Genomic DNA, 24,840 nt, shown 5'->3' with positions numbered 1-24,840 from the left:
CCAGACATTACTGCTTGGATTCTTCGACGCGCAGTGATACTGCAGTGGGCCAAGCAGTTCTGAGGAATCTGTTTCAGTAACGGAGAGCTTTCCCTCTCATCTCTCCTTCCTTTTTTCTTCCCTAAGATTCTCGCATATTCTTTTGATAAATGTATGGTTTCTCGATAAATATTTTGTCTGTATGTAAGCTTTGATGCCTTTTTAGGTCGAGACTGGCGTAGGCTGCGCACATGCGCAGTCTCGCCAGCGAGACTTAATGTCTCAGAGTAGCGAGGGTAAACCCGCCCCTCTTCTCCATTGGCTGGCCTCCTAAACGGCGGCCAGCCATTGGAGAAGAGGGCTCTGTGACGTTTTGTTTTCGCTGTAAGCCCCGTCCTTTTCGGATTGAGGGGCATGTTTTTTTCTTTTCTTTCTCTCCTCTCCTCCAGCCAATGGAGAAGAGGGGAGAAAGAAAAACACGCCCCCCAGTCTGAAAAGGGCGAGGCTTACAGACTCATGCTGCCCGTCTCGCTGTCTCCTTTGCCTCGCCTCCTCCTGGATCAGCGTGGAGGGTGAAGCCATAAATGGTTAATAGTGCCCCTACACCAGAGGTGCATTTAGAAACGTTGGCCTTTCCTTGCCTGCCCCTCTCGGAGCGGCAGTGATGTTCTAAGGGATTGACACGCATGCCTCCTGTGTATGTCTGGATCCCGTCTGTTGTTGATTCACGCACTCTGCATGATGTCCGGCGTCGCTGCGGACTCAAGCGTGTCTCTCCTAGCCCTTGTGTGGGTCTTCTGGCCCAGTAGTCCCGTGTCAGTCTTGTGGTTCTGTTTGTTTTTCTTGCCATTGGTGCTTGCGGTGCTGTTTTTTATGCTGTAAATGCGGGTCTGCGGGCACCGCAGTGTCTGAACCAGGAGACCCCCTGCACATGGCCTGAAAAAACCAGAGAGCTTTGCTTTTGCACTGGCTCTCTTTCTGTTGGAGGCTGATGCGGGCACTCTCTGGCGTTTCTGCAGTCTGTTCTCTGATGATAACCGAGACCCCGCTACAGTCTCAGACTGAGACCTCTAGCTCTAGGGGCAATCACCCTCAGGTGTGTGACGGGAGAGCACAGAGCACGAAAGGGCGGCACAGTGAGGGCGCTGCAGTGCTTGCTGCTGCCCCAGTCCGCAGCAGAAGTTATATTTTGCAGTAACTCGTGAATGGTTAGGGGTAAAGACTGTCATATTAGTTTTCTATTTTACAGTATTGTACTGTATTTAAGTCAAACATCGCCACCTTTGACGGAGATGCCGAGGGGAGTGAAGGAGAATTGATATTGGTATTGAAATTTAAAGTTTTATAGAGCACGCATAGCTGCCTAAGGGCTTCCCTGCGCTAAACGATCGAGGTTTCCTTGCAAAGGAAAAGAATCGCGATACGTTTCGTCGCTGTGGAGTCACTCGGATTTACGGAACCTCTGCAACCGACTGCATGGAACCCCCGTCTCAGTAACAGTTCAATAAAGTGCTCCATTTTATTACTCAAGCTCTGTCACTATAAGTGTCGCTATTAGGCACGGGGAGGGGGGGGGGGTACCTAGAATGAGTGGGCGAAGTGTCCAAGGCAATAGGTTTGACACGGAGGGGTGAGGTTAAGTCTCACCTCAGGACAGACCTACATGTGATCTTTGGCACACGTTTTGTCTGCGTACTTCGTTAAGTATGATCATCTAAAAAAAGAGGACGAGGAAGAAACGTCCAAATCTGAGACCACATTAAAAAACAGTTTGGCCTCTTACAGACTCGCATACGTTTTTAACCCACAGCCCCATCATCACCCACTCTTAACGGACTGCGTGGAAGGTAGCTCACATTGTCAAATGAAGTAGCCTTTGTTGTGTAGTCGCTATGCGAATGCCAGTTACTGGTGGGGCTGTCCCAGTCATTCATCCTTCTTGGATCATATGATGTGAACCATGCTACTGGATAAAGCTTGCTTCTGAACTACGACCGCCCGCTTTTCAGCGCTGTAATTAACAGAGGTCTCTATTACACAGTGGGTGCGGAGTGTTTGAGGTGAGACACAGTGTCATGCACTTCACAATTAACCAGGCGCCCTGCCCATCTCATGCAGAAGAACAATCTACCTGCAGGTGTAAATCGCCAGGTTGCGCCTGTAAGCTGACCTTAGAGGCCTTCATGTCAGCTGCTCTCTGCAGGAGGTGCTGTCTAGTAGCTAACTTGTGAGTTGCAGACCCAAAAGCCAGAGTTTCAATCCTGGCTACCCACCCAAGCACTGTGTGTGACATTAGGTAATAACTTACTATCAATGGGCCTCTGTTCTCTCAAATATGAATGTGCCTAGAAACGGCTGAACGCTATTATCAAAATCGACATTTATTGATGCTGAAACGCTCCCTGGGGCACATATGGGATGTATTATACCCACTCCCCCCAATCACCCACTTTGTTTTTTACATACCTCCAGTATTGGCTGGGGGCGCCCGGGGCTGGGTCACATGTCCACCACCACCACCCTCGCCTTGACCTGCGACAAGTTCAGCCCAGAGTGGGCCTTGCCCCTCTAAGGAAGGAGCGCTCTACGATTTTCATATTTTTTCTAAATTTGGAGATTTCAGACAATGCTGGAGGCTCGGCCTCGGATTCCAGACCCCCATGTGGAAACTGTTAGTCTGAGAGAGCGGGGGCAGGGAGGGGGATGGAGGGCTTGGAGAGGGAGGGGGCTGCGCCCCACCCCCATTATTCCATCGTTGGTGGGATTGGTTCTGAGCAGCGTCTTTACAGGGCGGGTTTATATAGTCTTCGTTCGTGCTCTGTCGATACCCCTAGGCTGAGGGGGGTGAATGGGGGATGTGTGGGAAGAAGGGGCAGGCCTCTTGTTACTGCAAGTTACTCTACATGCCTGGGAAGTTGCGTGAACTAACACAGCGACTATTACTCATCAGAGTTAGTTTCCTTCTCCCGCGAGTGCCCGTCATCTGGAACAAGCGCAGAGGCTTGAGAACAGACCACACTAGGCCTACATTTATGTACCTCAGAGACCGGCCTAGAGACGACACACACACAAAGCCACACACACACACAACACCAAGCCACTACCTTTCTTTGACGGTGACTGTTGCACTCTAATTTTGCATACATGAGATTGAATTGCTAACATAGAGACGACAGAGAGAGAGTGTTAGGCGCACCCCCTTCGAAAAGAAAACGCAATGCATTTAGAAGATGGTTTTTGGGGCCGAGAAGGCGCACAGGGATCTCTCCAAGCGAAGGTCTGAGGCCTACGTTATTGAATCTGCTGCATCTTCATTGGCTAGTTTGGCAGTCACTCACCAGTGCAGAGGTATGCTCCCATCTAAAATTCTGGATGCATGTCTGGTCCTTTTGCAAGCAGTAAATACGATGAGACCACTCTTTTGAACATATGCAAATCGTAACTATGTTAGCAATTCAATCTCATGTATGCAAAATTAGAGTGCAACAGTCACCGTCAAAGAAAGGTAGTGGCTTGGTGTTGTGTGTGTGTGTGGCTTTGTGTGTGTGTGGCTCTGTGTGTGTGTGTGTGTGTGTGTGTGTGTGGCTCTGTGTGTGTGTGTGTGGCTCTGTGTGTGTGTGTGTGTGTGTGTGGCTCTGTGTGTGTGTGTGTGGCTCTGTGTGTGTGTGTGGCTCTGTGTGTGTGTGTGGCTCTGTGTGTGTGTGTGGCTGTGTGTGTGTGTGTGGCTCTGTGTGTGTGTGTGTGTGTGTGTGTGTGTGTGGCTGTGTGTGTGTGTGTGGCTGTGTGTGTGGTTCTGTGTGGGTGGTTCTGTGTGGGTGGCTCTGTGTGTGTGTGTGGCTCTGTGTGTGTGTGTGGCTCTGTGTGTGTGTGGCTCTGTGTGTGTGTGGCTCTGTGTGTGTGTGGCTCTGTGTGTGTGTGGCTGTGTGTGTGTGTGTGTGTGTGTGTGTGTGTGGCTCTGTGTGTGTGTGGCTCTGTGTGTGTGTGGCTCTGTGTGTGTGTGTGTGGCTCTGTGTGTGTGTGTGTGGCTCTGTGTGTGTGTGTGTGGCTCTGTGTGTGTGTGTGTGGCTCTGTGTGTGTGTGTGTGGCTCTGTGTGTGTGTGTGTGTGTGGCTCTGTGTGTGTGTGTGGCTCTGTGTGTGTGTGTGGCTCTGTGTGTGTGTGTGGCTCTGTGTGTGTGTGTGGCTGTGTGTGTGTGGCTGTGTGTGTGGCTCTGTGTGTGTGGCTCTGTGTGTGTGTGTGTGGCTCTGTGTGTGTGTGTGGCTCTGTGTGTGTGTGTGGCTCTGTGTGTGTGTGTGGCTCTGTGTGTGTGTGTGGCTGTGTGTGTGTGTGGCTGTGTGTGTGTGGCTCTGTGTGTGTGTGTGGCTGTGTGTGTGTGTGGCTCTGTGTGTGTGTGTGTAGCTCTGTGTGTGGCTCTGTGTGTGTGTGGCTCTGTGTGTGTGTGGCTCTGTGTGTGTGTGGCTCTGTGTGTGTGTGGCTCTGTGTGTGTGGCTCTGTGTGTGTGTGTGGCTCTGTGTGTGTGGCTCTGTGTGGCTGTGTGTGTGTGTGGCTGTGTGTGTGTGTGGCTGTGTGTGTGTGTGGCTGTGTGTGTGTGTGACTGTGTGTGTGTGTGGCTGTGTGTGTGTGTGGCTGTGTGTGTGTGGCTGTGTGTGTGTGGCTCTGTGTGTGTGGCTCTGTGTGTGTGGCTCTGTGTGTGTGGCTCTGTGTGTGTGGCTCTGTGTGTGTGGCTCTGTGTGTGGCTCTGTGTGTGTGGCTCTGTGTGTGTGGCTCTGTGTGTGTGGCTGTGTGTGTGTGGCTGGCTGTGTGTGTGTGGCTGTGTGTGTGTGGCTGTGTGTGTGTGTGTGTGGCTGTGTGTGTGTGTGGCTGTGTGTGTGTGTGGCTGTGTGTGTGTGTGGCTGTGTGCGTGTGTGGCTGTGTGTGCGTGTGTGGCTGTGTGTGCGTGTGTGGCTGTGTGCGCGTGTGTGGCTGTGTGTGTGTGTGCGCGTGTGTGGCTGTGTGTGCGCGTGTGTGGCTGTGTGTGCGCGTGTGTGGCTGTGTGTGCGCGTGCGCGTGTGTGGCTGTGTGTGTGTGTGCGCGTGTGTGGCTGTGTGTGCGCGTGTGTGGCTGTGTGTGCGTGTGCGTGTGTGGCTGTGTGCGTGCGTGTGGCTGTGTGTGCGTGTCTGGCTGTGTCTGGCTGTCTGGCTGTGTGTGTGCGTGTGGCTGTGTGTGCGCGTGTGTGGCTGTGTCTGGCTGTGTGTGCGTGTGTGGCTGTGTGTGCGTGTGGCTGTGTGTGCGTGCGTGTGTGGCTGTGTGTGGCTGTGTGTGTGTGCGCGTGTGTGGCTGTGTGTGTGTGCGTGTGTGGCTGTGTGTGGATGTGTGTGTGTGCGTGTGTGGCTGTGTGTGCGTGTGTGGCTGTGTGCGTGTGCGGCTGTGGCTGTGTGCTGCTCTGTGTGTGCTGCTCTGTGTGTGCTGCTCTGTGTGTGCTGCTCTGTGTGTGCTGCTCTGTGTGTGCGCGTGGCTCTGTCTGTGTGTGCGCGTGGCTCTGTCTGTGTGTGCGCGTGGCTCTGTCTGTGTGCGCGCGTGGCTCTGTCTGTGTGCGCGCGTGGCTCTGTCTGTGTGCGCGCGTGGCTCTGTCTGTGTGCGCGCGTGGCTCTGTCTGTGTGCGCGCGTGGCTCTGTCTGTGTGCGCGCGTGGCTCTGTCTGTGTGCGCGCGTGGCTCTGTGTGTGTGGCTCTGTGTGTGTTTAGGAAACATAAATAAAACGCGTTATTTGCAATGTCAATAGCTCAAACTCGCGTAAATACGCTACCTATTGCATTGCAAATGCAATAAGTTTTGCATTTGCGAGAGATTAAGCTATTGGCATTGTATTATCTGTTTTCAAAACCACCACATAAATAAAAAATTTGTCATTTACAATGCCAATAGCTCTAACTTTTGCTAAGGCGAGACCGTTGCATTGTATATGCTTGTTTTCTTACTACTTCTTTGTATTTTCAATTGGATTAACATTAATGTAGTCCTGATATATCTGAAAGAAACAGGTTAGTGTTATATTCCTTACCTTAGAATATCCCCAGGCGTAAGACTGGATCCGGAAAGTTTTGCGTAGCAGTACCCCTGCGCGTCGGTAGGCGACGTCTGCGGCTCTGCGTCCGTCGTCGGCGTACTTAGACGCCGCCCTTGCACGTTGACGTCAGAGCTCAGATCCGGGAAGAGCAGTACTCCTAGTCAATTTTTGACACATTTTTGGATCTCTTTTGGATCCTTCTCGAGTCGATACCTCGACTCGTGGTGCTGGTAGGGATCCCGGGTTCAAACCCTGCGATGATTGTCACCGCTTGATGTCGGTGATCGACCCCCACCGTCGGTGCCTTTACTGTCTCGGGGCCGACCACGATGACAAGTCGTGCCCCGACTGCCGGGCCTTGATGTCTTGGGCTAGGCGGGAGCGGTCCCGTAAGCACCTCGAGCGAGGAGGAGGTCAAGGGACTGGTCGCGGGGCCACAGTCATCGCCGCTGGACGAGTCAACACCACTCGTCGTGCTCCAAGTCCTCCGGTAAGTCGAGGCACTCTAAAAAGAAGTCAAAGAAGCGACATCGCTCTTCCGACTCACCCTGACGCTCGTACGACGCGGCCGGGGTTCGGGCAACACCGCCCACGCGGCTCCGCCAGAGCCGCAAGCGCCGCGTCCAGGTCCACACCCGCCGGTCCCTGGGCTGCACGCAACGCCGGAGGAGGTTAGTGCCTTCCTCACGCCCATTAGGTCGCGCTTCCCTCCGTGGCGCCTTTGGGCCCCGCGGGTCCGTCTGGGAGCCCAAGCGAGCCGGCGGCTCCGGCGCCGCCGGGTGCTTTGACCCCGGCGCCGTCGACGACTCCAGTCCCGACGCCACAGGGCTCCTCAGGATCCAGGCTTTGATCCGTGATTTCGCCGGTCGACCTTACGACACCTCTGCTGGCGCCGTCACCAAGGGTGTCGCCCCCGACGACGTCCCCGAACGACGACGTCCCCAGACGACGACGTCCCCGGTCCCACTCCGGATCCGGCGTCGGATGCCGGATCCGGAGTTGGACGCCGATTGGTGAACCCTTCACCGACGACCCATTTATTCCTGATTATCAGGAGATGGATGACGAGCGGGACTGGGAGGGGTCTGAGGACCCTCTGGCACTACAGTGCCAGTTGAGCCAGGACTGGGCAGATGAGCTGGGGGAGGCCAGTGGTCTGGACACTTCGCCCCACACTGGATTTGTCTCCCCTCCTACTGTGGCTACGGAGGAGGGGGCTGCTTACAGCGTGGTGTTGACTAGGGCAGCAAAGGCCCTGGCTCTTGAGCTCTCTGTCGTGGCTGTGAGGACTAACCTCCTCATTGAGGTGCTCAAACCGCAGGTATGCTCCTCGGAGCCTCTCCTGCCGTTTAACGAAGCCCTTACTGACGTTCTGGTGGGCACCTGGTCCAAGCCCTCTACAGTCCTTCCCATAGATCAGAACGTGGCCCGATGCCACCGCCCCGCTCCGGGCAACCCCAGCTTCCTGTCTGTTCACCCCATCCCCGAGAGCTTGATGATCCAGGCCTCTACCTCCCAGACCGCATTCCCGACCGCTCCTCCGGATCGGGAATCCAAAAGGTACGATCAGTTTGGGAAGAAACTGTTCTCCTCACTGTTTTTGGGGTTGCGGTCTGTCAACACTGCCTGCCTTTTGGGCAGTTACACCCACTCTCTGTGGGATACGGTTGCGGAAGTGCTGCCGCAGTGCCTGGTGGTGGTACAGGCAAAGCTTACCCAAGCCCTAGCAGAGGGACGGGAGGCAGCACGCTATTCGATACGATGTGGACATGATACCACGGACTCGCTGGGTAGGGCGATTGCGTCGACGGTGGCGGTTCGCCGCCATGCCTGGCTGAGGTCCGCCAACTTTTCGGGGGATGTCCAAGCCACCCTTATGGACATGCCTTTTGATGGCCGTCGCCTTTTTGGCGACAAGTGAGCTGGAGCGTTTCAAGGACTCCAGGGCTACGGACAAGTACTTGGGCCTCGGCCAACGCCAGCAAACTTCAGCCTTTTGCCCCTTTCGCGGCCAAGGAAGGGGCGCCCCCACACGACCAGCTAGCCACAGGCCGCAGAACCCACCTCAACGCGGACGTGGTAACTGCCGTGGCGGTGCCGGGGGACACGGGCAAGGTCAGTCCACACCCGCCCCGGCAGCATCTGCCTCAAAATCCTCCTAGTCCAAGTTTTCAGGCCCATTCAACGCCAGTGGGGGGCAGGGTTCGCCATCACCACCTCCACTGGCGCTCCAGCACATCGGACAGGTGGGTGCTGCAAATCGCCTGAAGGGGCTACTCCCTCTCCTTCGAGGCGACCCCTCCAGCCATGCCACCGCAGTACCACTGCATGTCAGGGGATCACTAGCGACTCCTACAGGAGGAAGTTACGGCCCTCTTGGCCAAGGGGGCCGTCAAGCGCGTTCCTGGGCTAGAAGTAGGACGTGGTTGCTATTCCCACTACTTTCTAGTTCCCAAGAAGGGCAAAGGAGGCCTACGCCCTATCTTGGACCTATGGAGCATCAACGGCTTCCTCCGGAAAGAGAAGTACAAGATGCTGACTTTGGCTCAGGTCCTGGCTGCCCTGGACCCAGAAGACTGGATGGTATTGTTAGACTTGAAGGGCGCGTATTTCCACATCCCAATCCTTCCGGCCCACCGGCGTTACCTGCAGTTCTCGGTAGGCCAGGAGCATTTTCAGTTTGCCGTGCTCCCCTTCGGCCTTACCAGTGCCCCTCGGGTGTTAACGAAAGTGATGGCGGTGGTCGCAGCTCACCGGCGCAGATTAGGGGTTTCAGTCTTCCCCCTATCTCGACGATTGGTTGTTGAAGGCGGGCTCGCCACAGACAGTCGTCTCCCACCTCCAGACTACGGCTGACCTCCTGCACTTGCTGGGGTTCTCCATCAACGTGCCGAAGACGCACCAGTGCCCCTCTCAGAAGCTCCTTTTCATCGGAGTGCAGTTTCGGGTTTATCCCCCCGAACAGCGGGTTCGGGATATTCAGGCTCTGATTCCGATCTTTCGGCATTTATCCCGAGTCTCGGTCAGGTTGACGCTGCCCCTCCTGTGGCTGATGGCCTCCTGCATCCTTCTGGTGCATCACGCCCGGTGGCGGATGCGGGCTCTGCAGTGGGACCTGAAGTTTTGGTGGGCACAGCATCTAGGCAACCTGTCCGACCACGTCCTGATCGTGGAGGGCACTGCGAGACAGTTGCAGTGGTGGCTCATGGACCGCGATTGGGTCAGCGGGAGATCTCTCTCCCTTCCCCAACCAGAGCACGTAGTGGTGACGGATGCGTCCCTCCTGGGATGGGGAGGCCACATAGGAGAGAGGGAGATCAGAGGCCTCTGGTCTCCGTCGGAGTCCCGGCTCCACATCAACCTTCTGGAGCTCCGGGCGATCCGCCTTGCACTGAAAGCATTCCTTCCCTCTGTCCAGGGAAGTGTGGTGCAGGTGTTCACGGACAACACCACCGCCATGTGGTACTGCAACAAACAGGGCGGGGTGGGGTCGTGGACCCTTTGTCAGGAGGCTCTGCGCCTCTGGCAATGGCTAGAACACCAGGGCGTCACCCTGGTGTTTCAACACCTGGCAGGTTCCCTGAACGCCAGGGCGGACAAACTCAGCCGCCGGTGCATGATGGATCACGAATGGCATCTGAACTCGTGGCGCAAGGCATCTTTCAGCAGTGTGGAGAGCCTAGGTTAGATCTATTCGCCAGCGAAGAGAACGCACAATGTCATCAGTTCTGCGCGTTGGAATTTCCAAGGCGGCACTCGCTCGGAGTCGCTTTTTGTCACGAGTGGAGCTGCGGCTGTTGTACGCCTTTCCTTCTATACCACTTCTGCCAGAGTGCTGAAGAAGATCGGGCGCGACTGGGCCCAAGTCATCCTTGTGGCTCCGGACTGGGCACGAAGATACTGGTATCCCGAGCTACTCAGCATGTCAGTCGATCCCCCGATTTGTCTGCCTCTTCAGGAGGACCTTCTGTCGCAGCAGCAGGGGACGGTCCTCCACCTGAACCTGTCCAGCCTCCACCTCCATGCGTGGAGATTGAGCGGTGGCAGTTGAGGCTATTTGACTTGCCTCCTGAAGTCTGTGATGTGATTCTGGCAGCCAGGCATCATTCCACAAAACGGTATACGCCTGCAGGTGGAACAAAGTTGTGGCATGGTGCACAGCAAAGGCTGTGGATCCACTCTCTGACCCCCTTTCTGAGGTTCTCCTCTTCCTCCTTTCTCTGTCCCAGCAGGGCTCCGCTCTGGGCACTATTAAGGGCTACCTCGCTGCCATTTCAGCCTTCTTGAGGCTTCCTGATCAGCCTTCTCTTTTCAAGTCCCCTGTTGTAAATAGATTCTTGAAAGGCATCACGCACATGTTTCCTCCTGTACCTTTCGTGATGCCTCAGTGGGACTTGAACCTTGTTCTAACCTATCTGATGTGCTCTCCTTTCGAGCCACTTCACAATTGCCCTCTTCGTCTTCTGACTCTTAAGACTGCATTTCTGGTTGCCATCAACTCTGCCAGGAGAGTGAGTGAGCTCCAGGCGCTATCTTCTAAGCCTCCTTTCCTTTCTGTTCATCCGGACAAAGTTGTCTTAAAAGCTTGTCCTTCCTTCCTGCCCAAGTTGGTTACCGCCTTTCACATCGGGCAGTCCAACACCTTGCCCACTTTCTTTCCGCCTCCTTCGAAGGAAGAAGAGAGGCTCCACCGTCTGGACCAAAAACGTGCGCTCTCCTTCTACCTAGATCGCACACGCCAGTTCCGGGTGGACAACCAGCTCTTTGTTGGTTACGTGGGCGCGAAGAAGGGGCGGGCGGTGCACAAACGAACCATCTCTTGGTGGGTCGTGCTGTGCATCAAGGTCTGTTACTTCTTGGCTAGAAAGGAGCCTCCTGTTGGGCTGAGGGCCCATTCTACTCTGGCCACGGCAGCTACAACTGCCCTGGGTCTGGGAATTACCCTTGCAGGACATCTGTCAGGCAGCTACGTGGGCCTTGCTGCACACGTTTGCTAGACACTACTGCCTGGACAGCCAAGTCCGGAGAGATGTCGGCCATTTCGTTCTCCAGGACTTTCTAAGGCAAGGAATCTAACACTAACCTGTTTCTTTCAGATGTACAAGTTACTTACCTTCGGTAACGATATATCTGTAAGAAACAGTAGTTGGTGTTGGATTCCTTACCGCCCCACCCATCCTCCCCGTTCTGCGAACCGATATCTAGTGTTGAGGTATTTCCCTTTGAGGGCCCTAGTTTCATGGCACCAGTGTCGGTCTCTGCGTTCCTGGCGCAGAAAGCTATGTACAAGAACTGACGTCAGCGCGCGGATGCGGTGTCTAAGTACTCTGACGTCATCCCGTCGATCACCGACTATGGACGCGGAGCCGAAGACGACGCCTACCGACGCGCAGGGGTACTGCTGACGAAAAACTTTCTGGATCCAGTCTGACGCCTGGGGATATTCTAAGTTAAGGAATCTAACACGAACTACTGTTTCTTACAGATATATCGTTACCGAAGATAAGTAACTTTAAATACTCTATAATTGAGGAAATCTTTTTCCCTAATCTTTTTCTGTGTATTATTTACGGTTGTTTAACACGATAAGCACAAAAAATTTGCTAATAACTGCTAGCTACTCTGAATCAAGCATGTGAATATATGAAAGTTCCAATACTGGAGTAAGAAAACAAGTTACTTACCTGTAACTTTAGCTCTCTAGTATTAGAAACTTTCATAGATTCACATGCGACCCACCCTCCTTCCTGGGAAAGCTCAACCGCTCTACCTTCTGCATCTTTATGGTTATCCTATGGCACTACAACTACGAAAACCTGAAGGTCTGAGGTTCTCTCAGGAGGGTTCTAAAGGGTGAGGCTGATCTGATTGGTTGTTGATTTTATTTGGTCTCTTACAAAAAGAGGTGAATGTTACAAAACTGGAATAGGCCTAGGCCTGGTTTCTAGTTTGTAATAGCTTTGCATTGCTATTTTTATAAACTCTGACTTCTATTCAAGCACGTGAATCTATGAACGTTTCCAATACTGGAGAACTTAAGTTACAAGTAAGTAACTTGTTTTCTTTAAGGGTGTTACTGAGGCTGGGGGCAGTAACCAGTGGCTACCGTTCCCTATGGTGCCTACACCCTTTAGGTGCCCCCTCCCTTTGGGAAGAGGAGCATATCCTTATTTCTATTGGTCCTAATTCTTTAACCCAAGATGGATAATTCTGAAACGAGGGATTCACCCCAGCTCCTGGCCAAGCCACAGGGGCATGCAAGGGCAGTGGCATGGTCCCAGTGAGGGGTGTCCCAAGGAACCCTCTCTAGCTTCCAGGCCCTAGGTACCAAGGGTGCCATTTACTAGGGACTTACAGAGGGTAGAAGTACCAATAGGGAATTTCTTTTTAGGGAAGAAGCACTGGCACAAGCGACCTGGATGGCAGGGACTCTGTGCACTACAATGGAAACCACATCAAAACCAGGCAAAAGAGTGGTGGCTAACCATGCAAAAAGAGGCACTCACACAAAGGCTAGCAGTTAGCATTGTATTTACAGATAGTAAAGCCCAAAGAGGAGTGTTAACTTCAGGTCTGTCTAAAATGGCAAAATACATTGGTATAGAGGTCAGTTTGCTGAAAAATTGATATAAGGGTCTATGGTGTGCACTCATTCTTCATGTCAGTGGTACTTTGGTTAAGCTATGTCATTTGGGAAGTCTTACAATTGTGTTTTTGATGCATCAACTCTGTTCTACAAGATGGAGGAATTCAGAATAATTTTCAACCAAGTAGAAGTAAAGATTTTTACAAGGAAATTCCACTATTCTCTGTGTAGCAATACTGTTGGTTAGAAATATGTTTAAAAGTTTACATCCTTTTGTGCTTGTCAGTTGAAATGTATGCTTACTCTTTTGCAGTCGCCTGCAAAGAACGGTTCTAAAGGGCTACATAACCATCATCCACAGTCTCCAGCTGTGACACCCAGCTACCAGACAGGAAGCAGCTCCAGCACGTCATCTTCACTTGGGAATGGGCCTGGTTCAAACAGTAATGGTGCAGTGTCTAATAGCAGTGGAAGCAGCAGTAGCAGCAGTAGCAGCAGTAAGAACCCTGTGTCTGGGCATACGCCAGGCACTCCCACCCCGTACGCACAGGCTGTTGCGCCACCACCTTCCAACACAAACACTTCTCAACCACGACCACCCAGTGCCCAGCAGAATGCCAGCAAACAGAACGGGGCAACAAGTGAGTGTTTGCAGGCATTGCAAAAAATTTATAGTTGCTTGATTATCGGGCCTTTGCTCTTTCTTTACACTTTCTCGCTACAAATCCTTTCTCTACCTAAAGACCTCTGAAACAGAGCCAGAAAAACTCCTTAGGCTATTTACCACTGCATTATTTTGGGTGGTGGAAGAAGTAATTTCAATATTTTGGATAATAGACCTGAATTATTTATGCAGTGAGCTGTATCCTGTGTGGATACTGTTGCTTACCCGGACATGCTAGGGCTATCATTAGTACAGTTGGATGAAAAGGTTTATGCTCTTGACTCCGCTAGTGTAGCAGAGTCTACCAGTCAGGACTCTGAGGTGATAGAGCTTAGTAACATACGTTTTTCACCATGGAATTTTCTGTTGTGCATATGAGAGAATCCTGAACACAGTTGTTTTTATTTTTTTACAGAGTTTACAGAAACCATGCCCTGCTAGCCAACATTAGCTATCTTTTATTTTACTTTTAACAGCTGCAAGTCAAAAAGTGCATTTGGCTGAAAACACCACCTACAAACAGTGTACTTGTTGTAAAAAAAAAAGCAGGAAGTGGTTCTAATGTAAAACACTACAGCAAGGATCCTGATCAATGATAACCTTGTTAAACGGCACTTGCCATCATGGTTAACATACTGCCAGGAAGTTTGTGGTTTTTTTTTTGTGTAAGAAGTCCGAACACAATCCTGCTTTATCTAAACCTGTATTTGGATATTAACACCAATTTTCGTTTGATGGGAATAAGGAAGATTGATTATCTTCAAATTCCAATGAAGTTATCTTCCTTTTTAAAGTAAGTATTGAGTAAGCGAGCATTTTGTTAGAGGCATATGAGCTGTAGATCATATGCTGTGCATAGATCGCCATGTAGTGTTGGGTCCGGATGTTTGCACTTGGTTTTTCTTCGAAGGAGTCTTTCCAGTCACAAGGTAGGTAACTCCTCCTTTCGGTGATAGTGCGCATGGGCATTGTCTCCATTGTAACATTGTTTTTTTTCGCCATCTGGTTCGGTTGTCTATCGTTGTGCTCCGGTTCGACACTGTTCCTTCGGTTTCCCTAGGTGCGCAAGATACTCACCCTCAATGGTATTGTTTTCGATCGTGTCTCCCTTTCCATCGCGTATCGTAATTACTTAAAATAATCTTTAGAATGGAAGGTTTGTGGAAGGCAGTCGGGCCTACCCACGTTGGGTCTACCTGCAGTCGATGGAATGAACTCCCTTCAAATTCTGCCCTCAGTGTCACCTGAAATAACCGTGCACCGACTCACACGAAGTGTGTAATATGTGTTTGGCCCCCGAACACATAGAGCAGTACTGCGACGCGTCCCAGGCCTCCCGCTCCAAGATAACACTTTGTGACCGTCAGGCTCGACGATGCAACATGCAGAGCCAGCACACAAGCTCCATTCAGACATCTTCGGTCAACAGTCGAAAGAAGAGGCCGGCTCGGCCATGGGAACAGAGGAGGAGAAGGAGCCTGTCGCCATCTCAGAATTCAAATCTGACCATGAGGAGGACATTCCACATGGTCAATGTACCTCGAGTACAGATCCCCTTTGTCCCTTTGTCCCAAGAAACAATATCAATTACAAATACAGCTCAGGTCCTACCTGCGCCCTTTGGCACCAGTCGGCACTGAAACCACGCTCCTGACTGCCCACCCTCTGCTCGGCACCGAAGCCTACCAAAAAGCCTTCCGGCTCTGAAAAGACTCCCTCCAAACTGAGTTCGGAGCCCATACCTTCGGGGGTCGAAATACAAGTCCGGCACCGACCCCCACCATTCGGCCCCGGAAAAATCGTCTGATCCGAAGACATCAATGATTTCAACTAGGGGACCAAAAATGTTGCCGTTGAAACAGACAGAAGTGCAGAAAACAACTATAAAGCCCAGTTTTGATGCCCCATGAAACCCGAATCCGAAACAAAAGATGTTGTATATCCATCCTCAGACTGGCCATATCACCACTAAAGTGACTTTAAAAGGAAGGGCTGATGCGGAAGAATATCACATACCCTTAATGAAGAGGTCTGTTGGAACTAACTCTCCCCCTTCCCCTCTTCCTCCACCAATTCTTCCTTCCTCACCACTTCTTCCTTCCTCACCACTTCTTCCTTCCTCACCACCTTCCCCTCAGCTTCACCCAATTTCACCTGAACATTCACCATCACATACACCTGATAACCAGGATGATGGGGTTGATGATCAGGATAGGGATGATGATCAGGATAGGGATGATGATCAGCCATTACAAGACCCATGGGACGATCTAACACTAGTTGGCCCACGTCCAATGATTCCTACCTGTACCCTACCAAACCCTCTTCACCAGATGATATTTGTAGGCTACATTGAGTTACTGGGTAGAGTCGCCTAATACCAGGGGGTGCAGCTACATAAGGAGTCATTAGAAGAGGATTTCCTCTTTGAAACCCTCAGTACCACACAGAAGTCATCACATCCATTATTCATATTTAAAGGGATGGTCAGGCATGTAGAAGAAGTTTTTAATGATCCAGTCAGAGCTCGCATTCTTCCCCCAGAGTGGACAACAAGTACAAGCCTGCACCATCGGGCCCAGTATATATATAAGGGGACAATTGCTACTATACTCCCTTTTTGTTTCCAATGCAAGAAAAAGACAGACAACAGGAGAGGCTCCACCGCCTGATAAGGAATGAAAACTTATTGACGCTTCTGGGAAAAGAGCAGCTTCTCAAGCAGTCAATTTCGGGCACGTTTCCAACACTCAGGCACTGTTAGCGCGATACGACCTTGCGCACCTGGATGAAATGGAACAACTGATCCAATATTTACCTCCGGAACACAAATCAAAAACACAAGATCTGGTTCATGAAGGGCAACCTACTGCTAACAATCAAATAAGATGCTCTCTAGATGCTGCAGACACTGCTGCTAGAGCTATAAACACTAGTGTCCTTTTAAGGAGGCTTGCCTGGCTCCGTATATCTGGATTTCAACCTGAGGTTCAAACCTCCATTTTAAATACCCCATATGATGAAGAACAATTATTTGGGCCAGTAGTAGATTCTTCACTTGAGAAAATGAAGAGATACTGAGGTAGCCAAATCTATGGAAGCCCTTCCGTCCACACAGGGTCGTGCTTCCTTTCGACGCTCCTTTTACTGAGGAGGTCCCAAGAATATCTCATCAGAAACCACCTCCACCCACAAGGGCAATAACCAACCCTCTTCATTGAGGGGTTATTTTTGGGGAGGTTACAGGGGTAACAGTAAGGGCTGGGGCCGAGGTTCAAACACATGCACCTCCCCTGCCAACACAAAGCAGTGACTTGCCTCCTGTTCCCCCCCTACCACTTAACACCTGTCGAGGGAAAACTGTCAGATTTTCTACCAATCTGGTAATCAAAAACAGACAATTGGGTACCCCAAATTATCGGTTCTGGTTACTGCCTGGAATTTACCAGCACGCCTCCAAATATTCCACCAAAGCCCCACAAACTATCACCAAACCATCCATAACTACTCAAGCAAGAGGTTCAGTCTCTACTTCTAAAAGGGCTACAGAGCCTGTGCAAGCCCAACATCACGGGTTTGGGTGTATACTCCTTTTATTTCTTAATTCCCAAAAGAGACGGTTCTCTCAGACCAATTTTAGATCTCAGAGAACCCAACCGGTACATTTAGTCGGACCATTTTCACATGGTGACACTTGAACAGGTACTTCCTCTACTACAAAAAGGCGACTTTCTATGTACTCTAGATCTGAAAGACTCCTACTTTCATAGACCAGTTCTCCATGCTCATCGCAAATTCCTCAGGTTTGTGGTAGCGGGTCAACACTGTCAGTTCAGGGTACACCCATTCGGTGTCGCCACCGGCCCCAGAGTCTTCACAAAGTGTATGGCGGTAGTAGCTGCTCACCAAAGGAGACAAAGCATCCACGTCTTCCCGTACTTAGACGACTGGGTCATCAAAGCCTAACGTACCAACAATGTGTGCAGCACACTTTCAGGACAATTCGGTTACTCCATCAACTAGGGTTCACAGTCAATATGCCAAAGTCACATCTCCAACCAACCAATACAAAGGACTACTTAGGAGCCTCAATAGATACTCAAAAAACTCTCGCTTTTCCCAGCTCAGCCAGAATTCGAAATATTTAGGCTTTAGTTCTCCGCTTCCAATCCAACCATTGGATTCTAGCTCGAACTTTCATGCAGCTACTGAGAATGAGGTCATCCTGCATCTTGATCGTTCCCCATTCCAGACTGCACATGCGTCCACTTCAAGAATGCTTAGAGCCAGTCACAAGGTCTTTTGACCGATCTTGTGTTGGTAAGCGGCCATACTCATCGCTCTCTGCCGAGGTGGAACACAAAATGTATCATAATGGCGGTCGTTCATAAACCCGGTTCCACAGATAGTATTGACAGCGGACGCGTCCCTCAATGGCTGGGGAGCTCATCTACAACAGCACACAGTGCAAGGCTTGTGGAGCCAACAACAGAAGATGCTCCACATCAATCACCTAGAGCTGCTTGCAATATTCCTAGCACTCAAGGCATTTCAAACTCACCTAGAGGGCAAAGCTGTCCTAATTCGTACAGACATGACAGCCATGTATTACATACAAAAACGGGGAGGGGGGGACACACTCTCCAACTGTCCCAATTAGCCCAAGACATCTGGAGGTGGGCCATTCACCACAAACTTTACCTCCTAGCGGTACACCTCCCAGAGGTCAACAACCAGATTGCAGATCTCAACAGGCAGAGACAGCAAATACACAAATGGGAACTCCACCCTCAGGTCCTCCTTCCATGCTTTCAATGTTGGGGAGTCCCTCACATAGACCTGTTCGCCACATTGCAAAATGCCAAAACTTTGCGTCCAGGTATCCACACCCATTGTCCAAAAACAATGCACTATGGATGAATTGGTCAGGGATGTTTGCATATGCTTTTCCGCCTCTCCCACTCATTCCATTAGTGGTTCGGAATCTCAACCAAGCGTCCCGGACACTAATCCTAGTTGCTCCTACATGGGCACGTCAACCTTGGTACACAACCCTATTGGAACTCAGTAGTTCCTCACCAGAAATTACTTATTACACCCAATCTTCTCACACAGAGCCATGGAGACATAAGACATAAAGACCCCAGTCAACTCAATCTGGCGATAGGGCTCCTGAAGTCTTATAGTTTGGCTATCTTAATCTACCGCCAGACCGCATGAATATTATCAAAGAGGCTAGACACCCTACCACAAGAACCTGCTATGCAGCTAAATGGATGCGGTTTATGATATACTGTAATACCAACCACATCAACCTGCTTGATGCTTCTGTACAAAACATTATATGTTATTTATTACATCTTCATGGTTCCAATTTAGCGTACACTTCTGTACACTTACATCTGGCGGCAATACCTGCATACCTCCAGAATAGACAACATCTGTCTCTTTTTAGAGTGCCTGTCATTCCCCCTAGACGTCCACCCGCTCTAGTATGGAATCTCAATATTGTTCTCTCCAGACTAATGGGTCCACCCTTTGAGCCATTACACAAATGTGAACTGCAATTTCTCACATGGAAAACTGCTTTCCTCGTTGCGATCACATCACTCAGAAGAGTGGGTGAGCTTCAGACATTAACTATAGAAGAACCTTTTTTTACAAATGCACAAAAATAAAGTGGTTCTTCAGACCAGTCCTAAATTCCTTCCTAAAGTCACTTCTGCTTTTCATATCAATCTGTTGAGTTACCAGTCGTCTTCCCTCAACCAGATTTAGTGGCAGAGTGTGCCCTACACACATCAGATGTGAAGAGAGCATTTCTTTATTACATAGTAAGGACAAAACCTTTCAGTAACACAAATCTACTTTTTGACGCTTTTGCTCCTCCACACAAAGGCAATCCCATTTCAAAATCGAGCATTGCAAGGTGGATAGTCCACTGCATTCAAATATGCTATGCATAAGCAAAACAAACGTCAACAGTTCCCCCTAGAGCGCACACTGCACACAAACTGGGGGCTTCTATGGCATATAGGAAATATACCCATAGATGACATATGCAAAGCTGTAACACGGTCTACACCTCACACATTCACAAAACACTATTGTGTAGATGTGTTAGCAAGACAGAAAGCTTGAGTGGGCCAGGCAGTTTTACGTACACTATTTCAGACCACTGCAACAGATGCAGGCTAGCCGCCGCTTTGGGAGATAACTGCTATATAGTCTATGCACAGCATATGATCTACAGCTCATATGCCTCGAACAGAAAATGCTACTTACTCAGTATGCATCTGTTCTTGGCATATATATAGCTGTAGTCATATGCGGCCACCCTCCTCCCCGGGTACCTATACCTGTTGCAGTAGCATCTTACATAGATACATGCATGCATGGACATCTCCTTTTACTAGTCTTACTAACTCCATTATCCCCCTCTGCGGGAAAACAATAACAATGGAGTCGATGTCCATGCGCACTATCACCGAAAGGAGGAGTCACCTACCTCGTGACTGGAAAGACTACTTTGAAGAAAAACAAAGTGCAAGCATCCGGACCCAACACTAGATGGCGATCTATGCACAGCATATGACTCTACAAATATATATGCGAAGAACAGATTCATACAGGGTAACTAGCATTCTCCTTCCTTACTTTCTTTGATGCATCACCTCCCTATTGCTGTAAGTTATTATGCATGTTTTATTTGCCCAAAGCTCTACTTTTGGAGGTTTGTCTTCATTACATAACCACGTTAAAGACTGTTGCATTTTTCAGATGTACAGACTGAGGGACAGGAAAGCGTTCTGCCTCAGGTCCGCCTCAGGTCCAGGAAATGGGAAATGAAACATAGGTTGTTTTTCTGCAGCATCCAGGTCTGCCTTGGCTAGTAGAAATTGCCTATAGAGAGTTCCCCATCTATCATGGTCTGTTCCACACCCCAGCCCCAAGTGCATGGGTCCATCTACCTTGTGCTGTAGTGTCCTGGGAGAAAGTGGCTCTATATCTATTGGACCACAGTTAGGTACAGTGTGTATAGAGTCTGGGTGGGAGACTTCCACACGCTCATCTGGACCCTTTTTGATTCTGCCTATTCTGCTACACAGACAGCGTGCAGCACAGCTTTGGGGGTAACTCGCGCTGAAAGCGCCCTGCCATCTCGCCTGCTGGTCCCCCCCGCCGCTGCTTACTCACCACCTTGCAGCCGCCGAGCGGGGGGACTACAGCCTCCATAATCCCCGGTGGGACTGCCCCGCCCACCTACCTGCACTTCCGCGCTCAGAGGCGGATAAAACCATCGGTGCTTCCACTGAGGAGTGGGAGACTTCCACACGCTCATCTGGACCCTTTTTGATTCTGCCTATTCTGCTACACAGACAGCGTGCAGCACAGCTTTGGGGGTAACTCACGCTGAAAGCGCCCTGCCATCTCGCCTGCTGGTCCCCCGCCGCTGCTGCTTACTCACCACCTTGCAGCCGCCGAGCGGGTGGACTACAGCCTCCATAATCCCCGGTGGGACTGCCCCGCCCACCTACCTGCACTTCCGCGCTCGGAGGCGGATAAAAACATCGGTGCTTCAGCTGAGGAGTGGGAGACTTCCACACGCTCATCTGGACCCTTTTTGATTCTGCCTATTCTGCTACACAGACAGCGTGCAGCACAGCTTTGGGGTAACTCGCGCTGAAAGCGCCCTGCCATCTCGCCTTCTGGTCCCCCCCGCCGCTGCTTACTCACCACCTTGCAGCCGCCGAGCGGGGGGGACTACAGCCTCCATAATCCCTGGTGGGACTGCCCCGCCCACCTACCTGCACTTCCGCGCTCGGAGGCGGATAAAACCATCGGTGCTTCCTCCGCGTCGCGGGACGCGCGCGGGCGGCGCCGGGCGAAGCCCGGGCAAAGGGCGGGCCGTCTGTGGCCGTCTGTGGCCGGAGGAGGACGGGACGGGACACCCCTCTTTCGCCCTTACTAGCCCCCCAGGTTGGTGGGAAGGTAGGACGCTTCTACTATGACCTCTAATTGTGACAAATCGGCTTCTGCGGGGGTTAGTAGTAAAGGAACACTAGAGGGCTATTTTACGAGAACTCCTACGGAGCTGGACAAGGATATGGAGATGGCTGAGCGCAGGTCTCAGCGACGTCGCTCCATCGGTTCAATGAAAACTAGACCCTTGTTGGAATTGATGATCGATCCCACTCTGCCGGACACAGCCTCTGTCACCTCCAGTGAGGACCCACTGTCCTTGGACAAATTTCCATTACTCCTAAGAGACACCTCACCGATTTCTGTTGTTGTAAATACCACACTTACACCCATTGTGGCGTCCCCAAGTTTTTATATTACAGGTCCAAATGTAACTAACGTGCCTTCTCTTTCAGCCAGGGATCTACCTAAAAAGAAGGGCAAGTTGCCCAATGTCCCCAAAGTTCATGGTCCCCCCCCCAGCCAAACGGAGAAGAGGGGGGGGGGGGCACCCCAGAGAAGCAAGCTCAGTCATTTAGAGTTCGGCAAATCACTTAAATCTAATGTTTCAGTTGGCTCCAAGTTAAAGGCTAAAGATATCCCTGGGGTAGTTTCACCCGCCCCTGTGGTGCTGGTATCACCGACCATAGAGGTCTTAGACACATCAGAATTAAAGTCTGTGACTGATCTAGTATGTGAAGCGAGGTCAGCCCTTCCCCCCCTTAGAGAAAGATTTATTGTCCAATATTCCATGTGAATCTATCGAGCACCTACTTAGGTCCTTTGTGCACCCAATATTGGATATTTTGAAGAGGGTGGAACAAAGGCTGGGGAATCTTGAGTCCTTGTTTGCTGACAATGTAGAGGCAGGGCCCTTATTGACTAATGATAAGCAATTACCTCCATCGAAGGTCACAGTTCAGGCCCAAATTGCTCCTGTTCAGCCCCCGGCTGCCACCAAGGGTCCTGCCAAGGGCACCACTGGAGTTAACAATCTCCCAGTCAATACTCATTTGGGAGTACCAGCTACCCAGTTAGTTGTCCAACAGGTCCCTTTGGTGACAGCAGCAAAATCAGCTGTATTGGCGGTTAGTGAACCTCTGAAGGGAGGGGATAGTCTGACACCCCCTATCCATCGAATGGGACGGGGAAGGTTGAGTCGTCCTATTAAAGATAAAATGCAGGGCCCAAACGTAGAACTGCCCCCCGACTCTGTGCCCTTTGTGGTCGTGCTTACTGGCGTCTGAACCCTAGAGGTTGGTAAAAGGGAGGGATATTCCCAACTAAAAAACAAAACATTGCACTGGCTGGGACTAAACAGACCACTCCCATACTATATTAATGGAGAGATTGTTCACGTCAGGCGCATCTCATGGTTGGGTAGTAGGGAAAAAAACTTAAAGGGAGACCTCATAGTCATAAAGTTTAGAGACCCAGAGGCAGTCAGATTTATACTGAACGGGTCTTCGGGGAACTCGAGCAGTGCCATAGTTCCACACGACTTAACCTTTTTTTACCCAAGATCCCTTGTGTGCCCCCCCTTCTTCCCAGGAGGCTTAGCTGACACTCAACATAATATGTTTTTGCCATCCACTAACAGCTACATGGGGCTGGCCTTCAGACCTTTGCCCATTAGGAATGACCTTGGGTGGAATACAGTGCCCGCCAGAAACTACGGTATGCCACCAGGGAGGTTGGACCAAGCGTATGGGGACAGGAGGATGGACCATTTGATTCCATTTACCCCGTTAGAAACATCCAATAGATTTAACATCCTCTCCTGCTTCGATGGATGCGATTGACAGCTGGGGGAATCTGTTGGCAGTCTACCGGGTACGTTCACCTCTAGATCAAATCCACTATCAGAACCAGCATATGAGTGGCCCTTATCTGCTTTATCTACCGACCCAAAAACTGTTCTACCTTCTGTTGATTGTTGCATACTTGTTGAGGGATCTGAACAGGGGTTATCCGTTGGTTTAAAGGATGACAAAGCCATCCCTGGTGTTTTATTACCTCCAGTCCTGCCTGTAAGTTTCCAATTTTCTCGCTTTGACGCCAGCCCCACTCTTTGTCCACCTTGTCCTGCCACATTTGGCCCGGCAGGAGCGGGGAAGGAGGTATCCAATCTGTGTTTGTTGAAGTTACGGATAAGTTCTTGGAACATTGCTGGACTTGAATCAAAGCTTGACGTGCCGGATTGGGGGACCTTTATTGATCACTCTGACATCTGGACATTTCAGGAAACCTGGGCCCTTGGGCCTATTTTTCGTGCTGGGTTTCTGAATTACTCGAGACCAGCTGTGAAGGGTGCAAGGGGCAGACCAGTGGGTGGCCTAGCTATCTGGGTACGCCAACATGCAGGTGTAACGGTGGAGGAGTTCCCACTGGATAATCCCGACATATTGGCCATACGGGTAGTCTCGTCTTCTGGACTAAATATGGTGATTGTAAACATCTACATGCGGGGTATCCAAGGGGGAAAATGCTCTCCTGTTGCTCTGGTGTTGGACGGATTCCTAAGCTCACTACCGGTGCACACAAACAGGGTGGTATTGGGGGATTTCAATACATGTTTCGAACCTATGGGGTTGGACGATGGTATGCTCACCGAGGAAGAGGATTCCCTGTGGGGCATCCCGGGTCTGGAATTACAACCCATTAAGAAATGGTCTCAATCAGCCATATTTTTGAAGGGTCTCTGTTTGAATCAAGGAATGCGTGCAGTCAATGGGCGTCTGAAGTCCGATAGGACGGGGGCAATGACTTTTGATAATGGTAGATCCGGCTCTCGCATTGACTACATCCTGGTGAATGTGGAAATGTGGCCCAGTTTGCTGGATATGGTGGTTGTAAATAGAGCTGAAAGTGACCATAATCCTTTGGTTCTATCAATCAAAGAAGGTGCCTTCGCAGTGCCCACGGCGGCAGAGGCGTCCCTGCCACAGGTTTTAATAACCAACAATGGAAGAAGGGTTAGTTGGCCTAAAATAGCCCTGGATGAGGAGGTTCTGTTAAGGATTAGAACCATGCTGAGGGATACAATGACCCAAATCAGCGGGTTTAGTCTGGAGTCGGCCCTACTGGACAATATCACTTTACTACATAGGGATCTTTTCTTAAATCTTAAAACCTTTTTCATTAAATCTACTGGCCCTAGTAGGAACAAGCCAAAGCCCCTAACCTGGTATGACAGCGGCTGCAGGGAATCACAAAAGGCGCTACATGCAGCTTTAAGGTCAAGAGACCAGACCTTAATTCGCTGCTGCAGGGCCACCTATAAAGTTGTGCAGGCCACTGCTAAGAAGAATTGGGATGAGACCCGTTGGAAGGATTTGCTGGAGGCTTGCCAGAGTAATAATATGACTAAATTATGGCGGCAGCTTAAATGGGGCAATCGTCCACATGATAGATCCCCCACAAATAGTGTTGAGCCAAGGGAATGGGTTGAGTATTACGGGAACCAATTTAAAGAGAATGTTTCCAGCCCTGCCAATCTGATGCGCATTACCACCAACGAAGCTTTGGTTTTTAACCCTACAGAAGTGAGGGCAGTGTTGAGGGTTATCCAGGGAGGCAAAGCACCAGGTCCCGACTGCATACCA

General features: G+C 50.7%; 1 protein-coding gene across 8 annotated transcripts in view; it reads left to right on the top strand.

The window, feature by feature from the left end:
* CNOT3 (CCR4-NOT transcription complex subunit 3) overlaps positions 1-24,840 on the top strand; it is a 1,075,180-nt gene that overhangs the window by 689,756 nt on the left and 360,584 nt on the right. For all 8 annotated transcript variants that reach the window (XM_078655004.1, XM_078655002.1, XM_078654999.1 and 5 more), the window contains one exon: positions 12,923-13,250. In XM_078655004.1, the coding sequence (XP_078511130.1) occupies positions 12,923-13,250 (328 nt within the window). The remainder of the gene's footprint in view (positions 1-12,922; positions 13,251-24,840) is intronic.

Source organism: Lissotriton helveticus, chromosome 7 (assembly GCF_964261635.1).
Source record: "Lissotriton helveticus chromosome 7, aLisHel1.1, whole genome shotgun sequence".
Taxonomy (NCBI): domain Eukaryota; kingdom Metazoa; phylum Chordata; class Amphibia; order Caudata; family Salamandridae; genus Lissotriton; species Lissotriton helveticus.
This window is presented reverse-complemented; position numbering and strand designations above follow the sequence as displayed.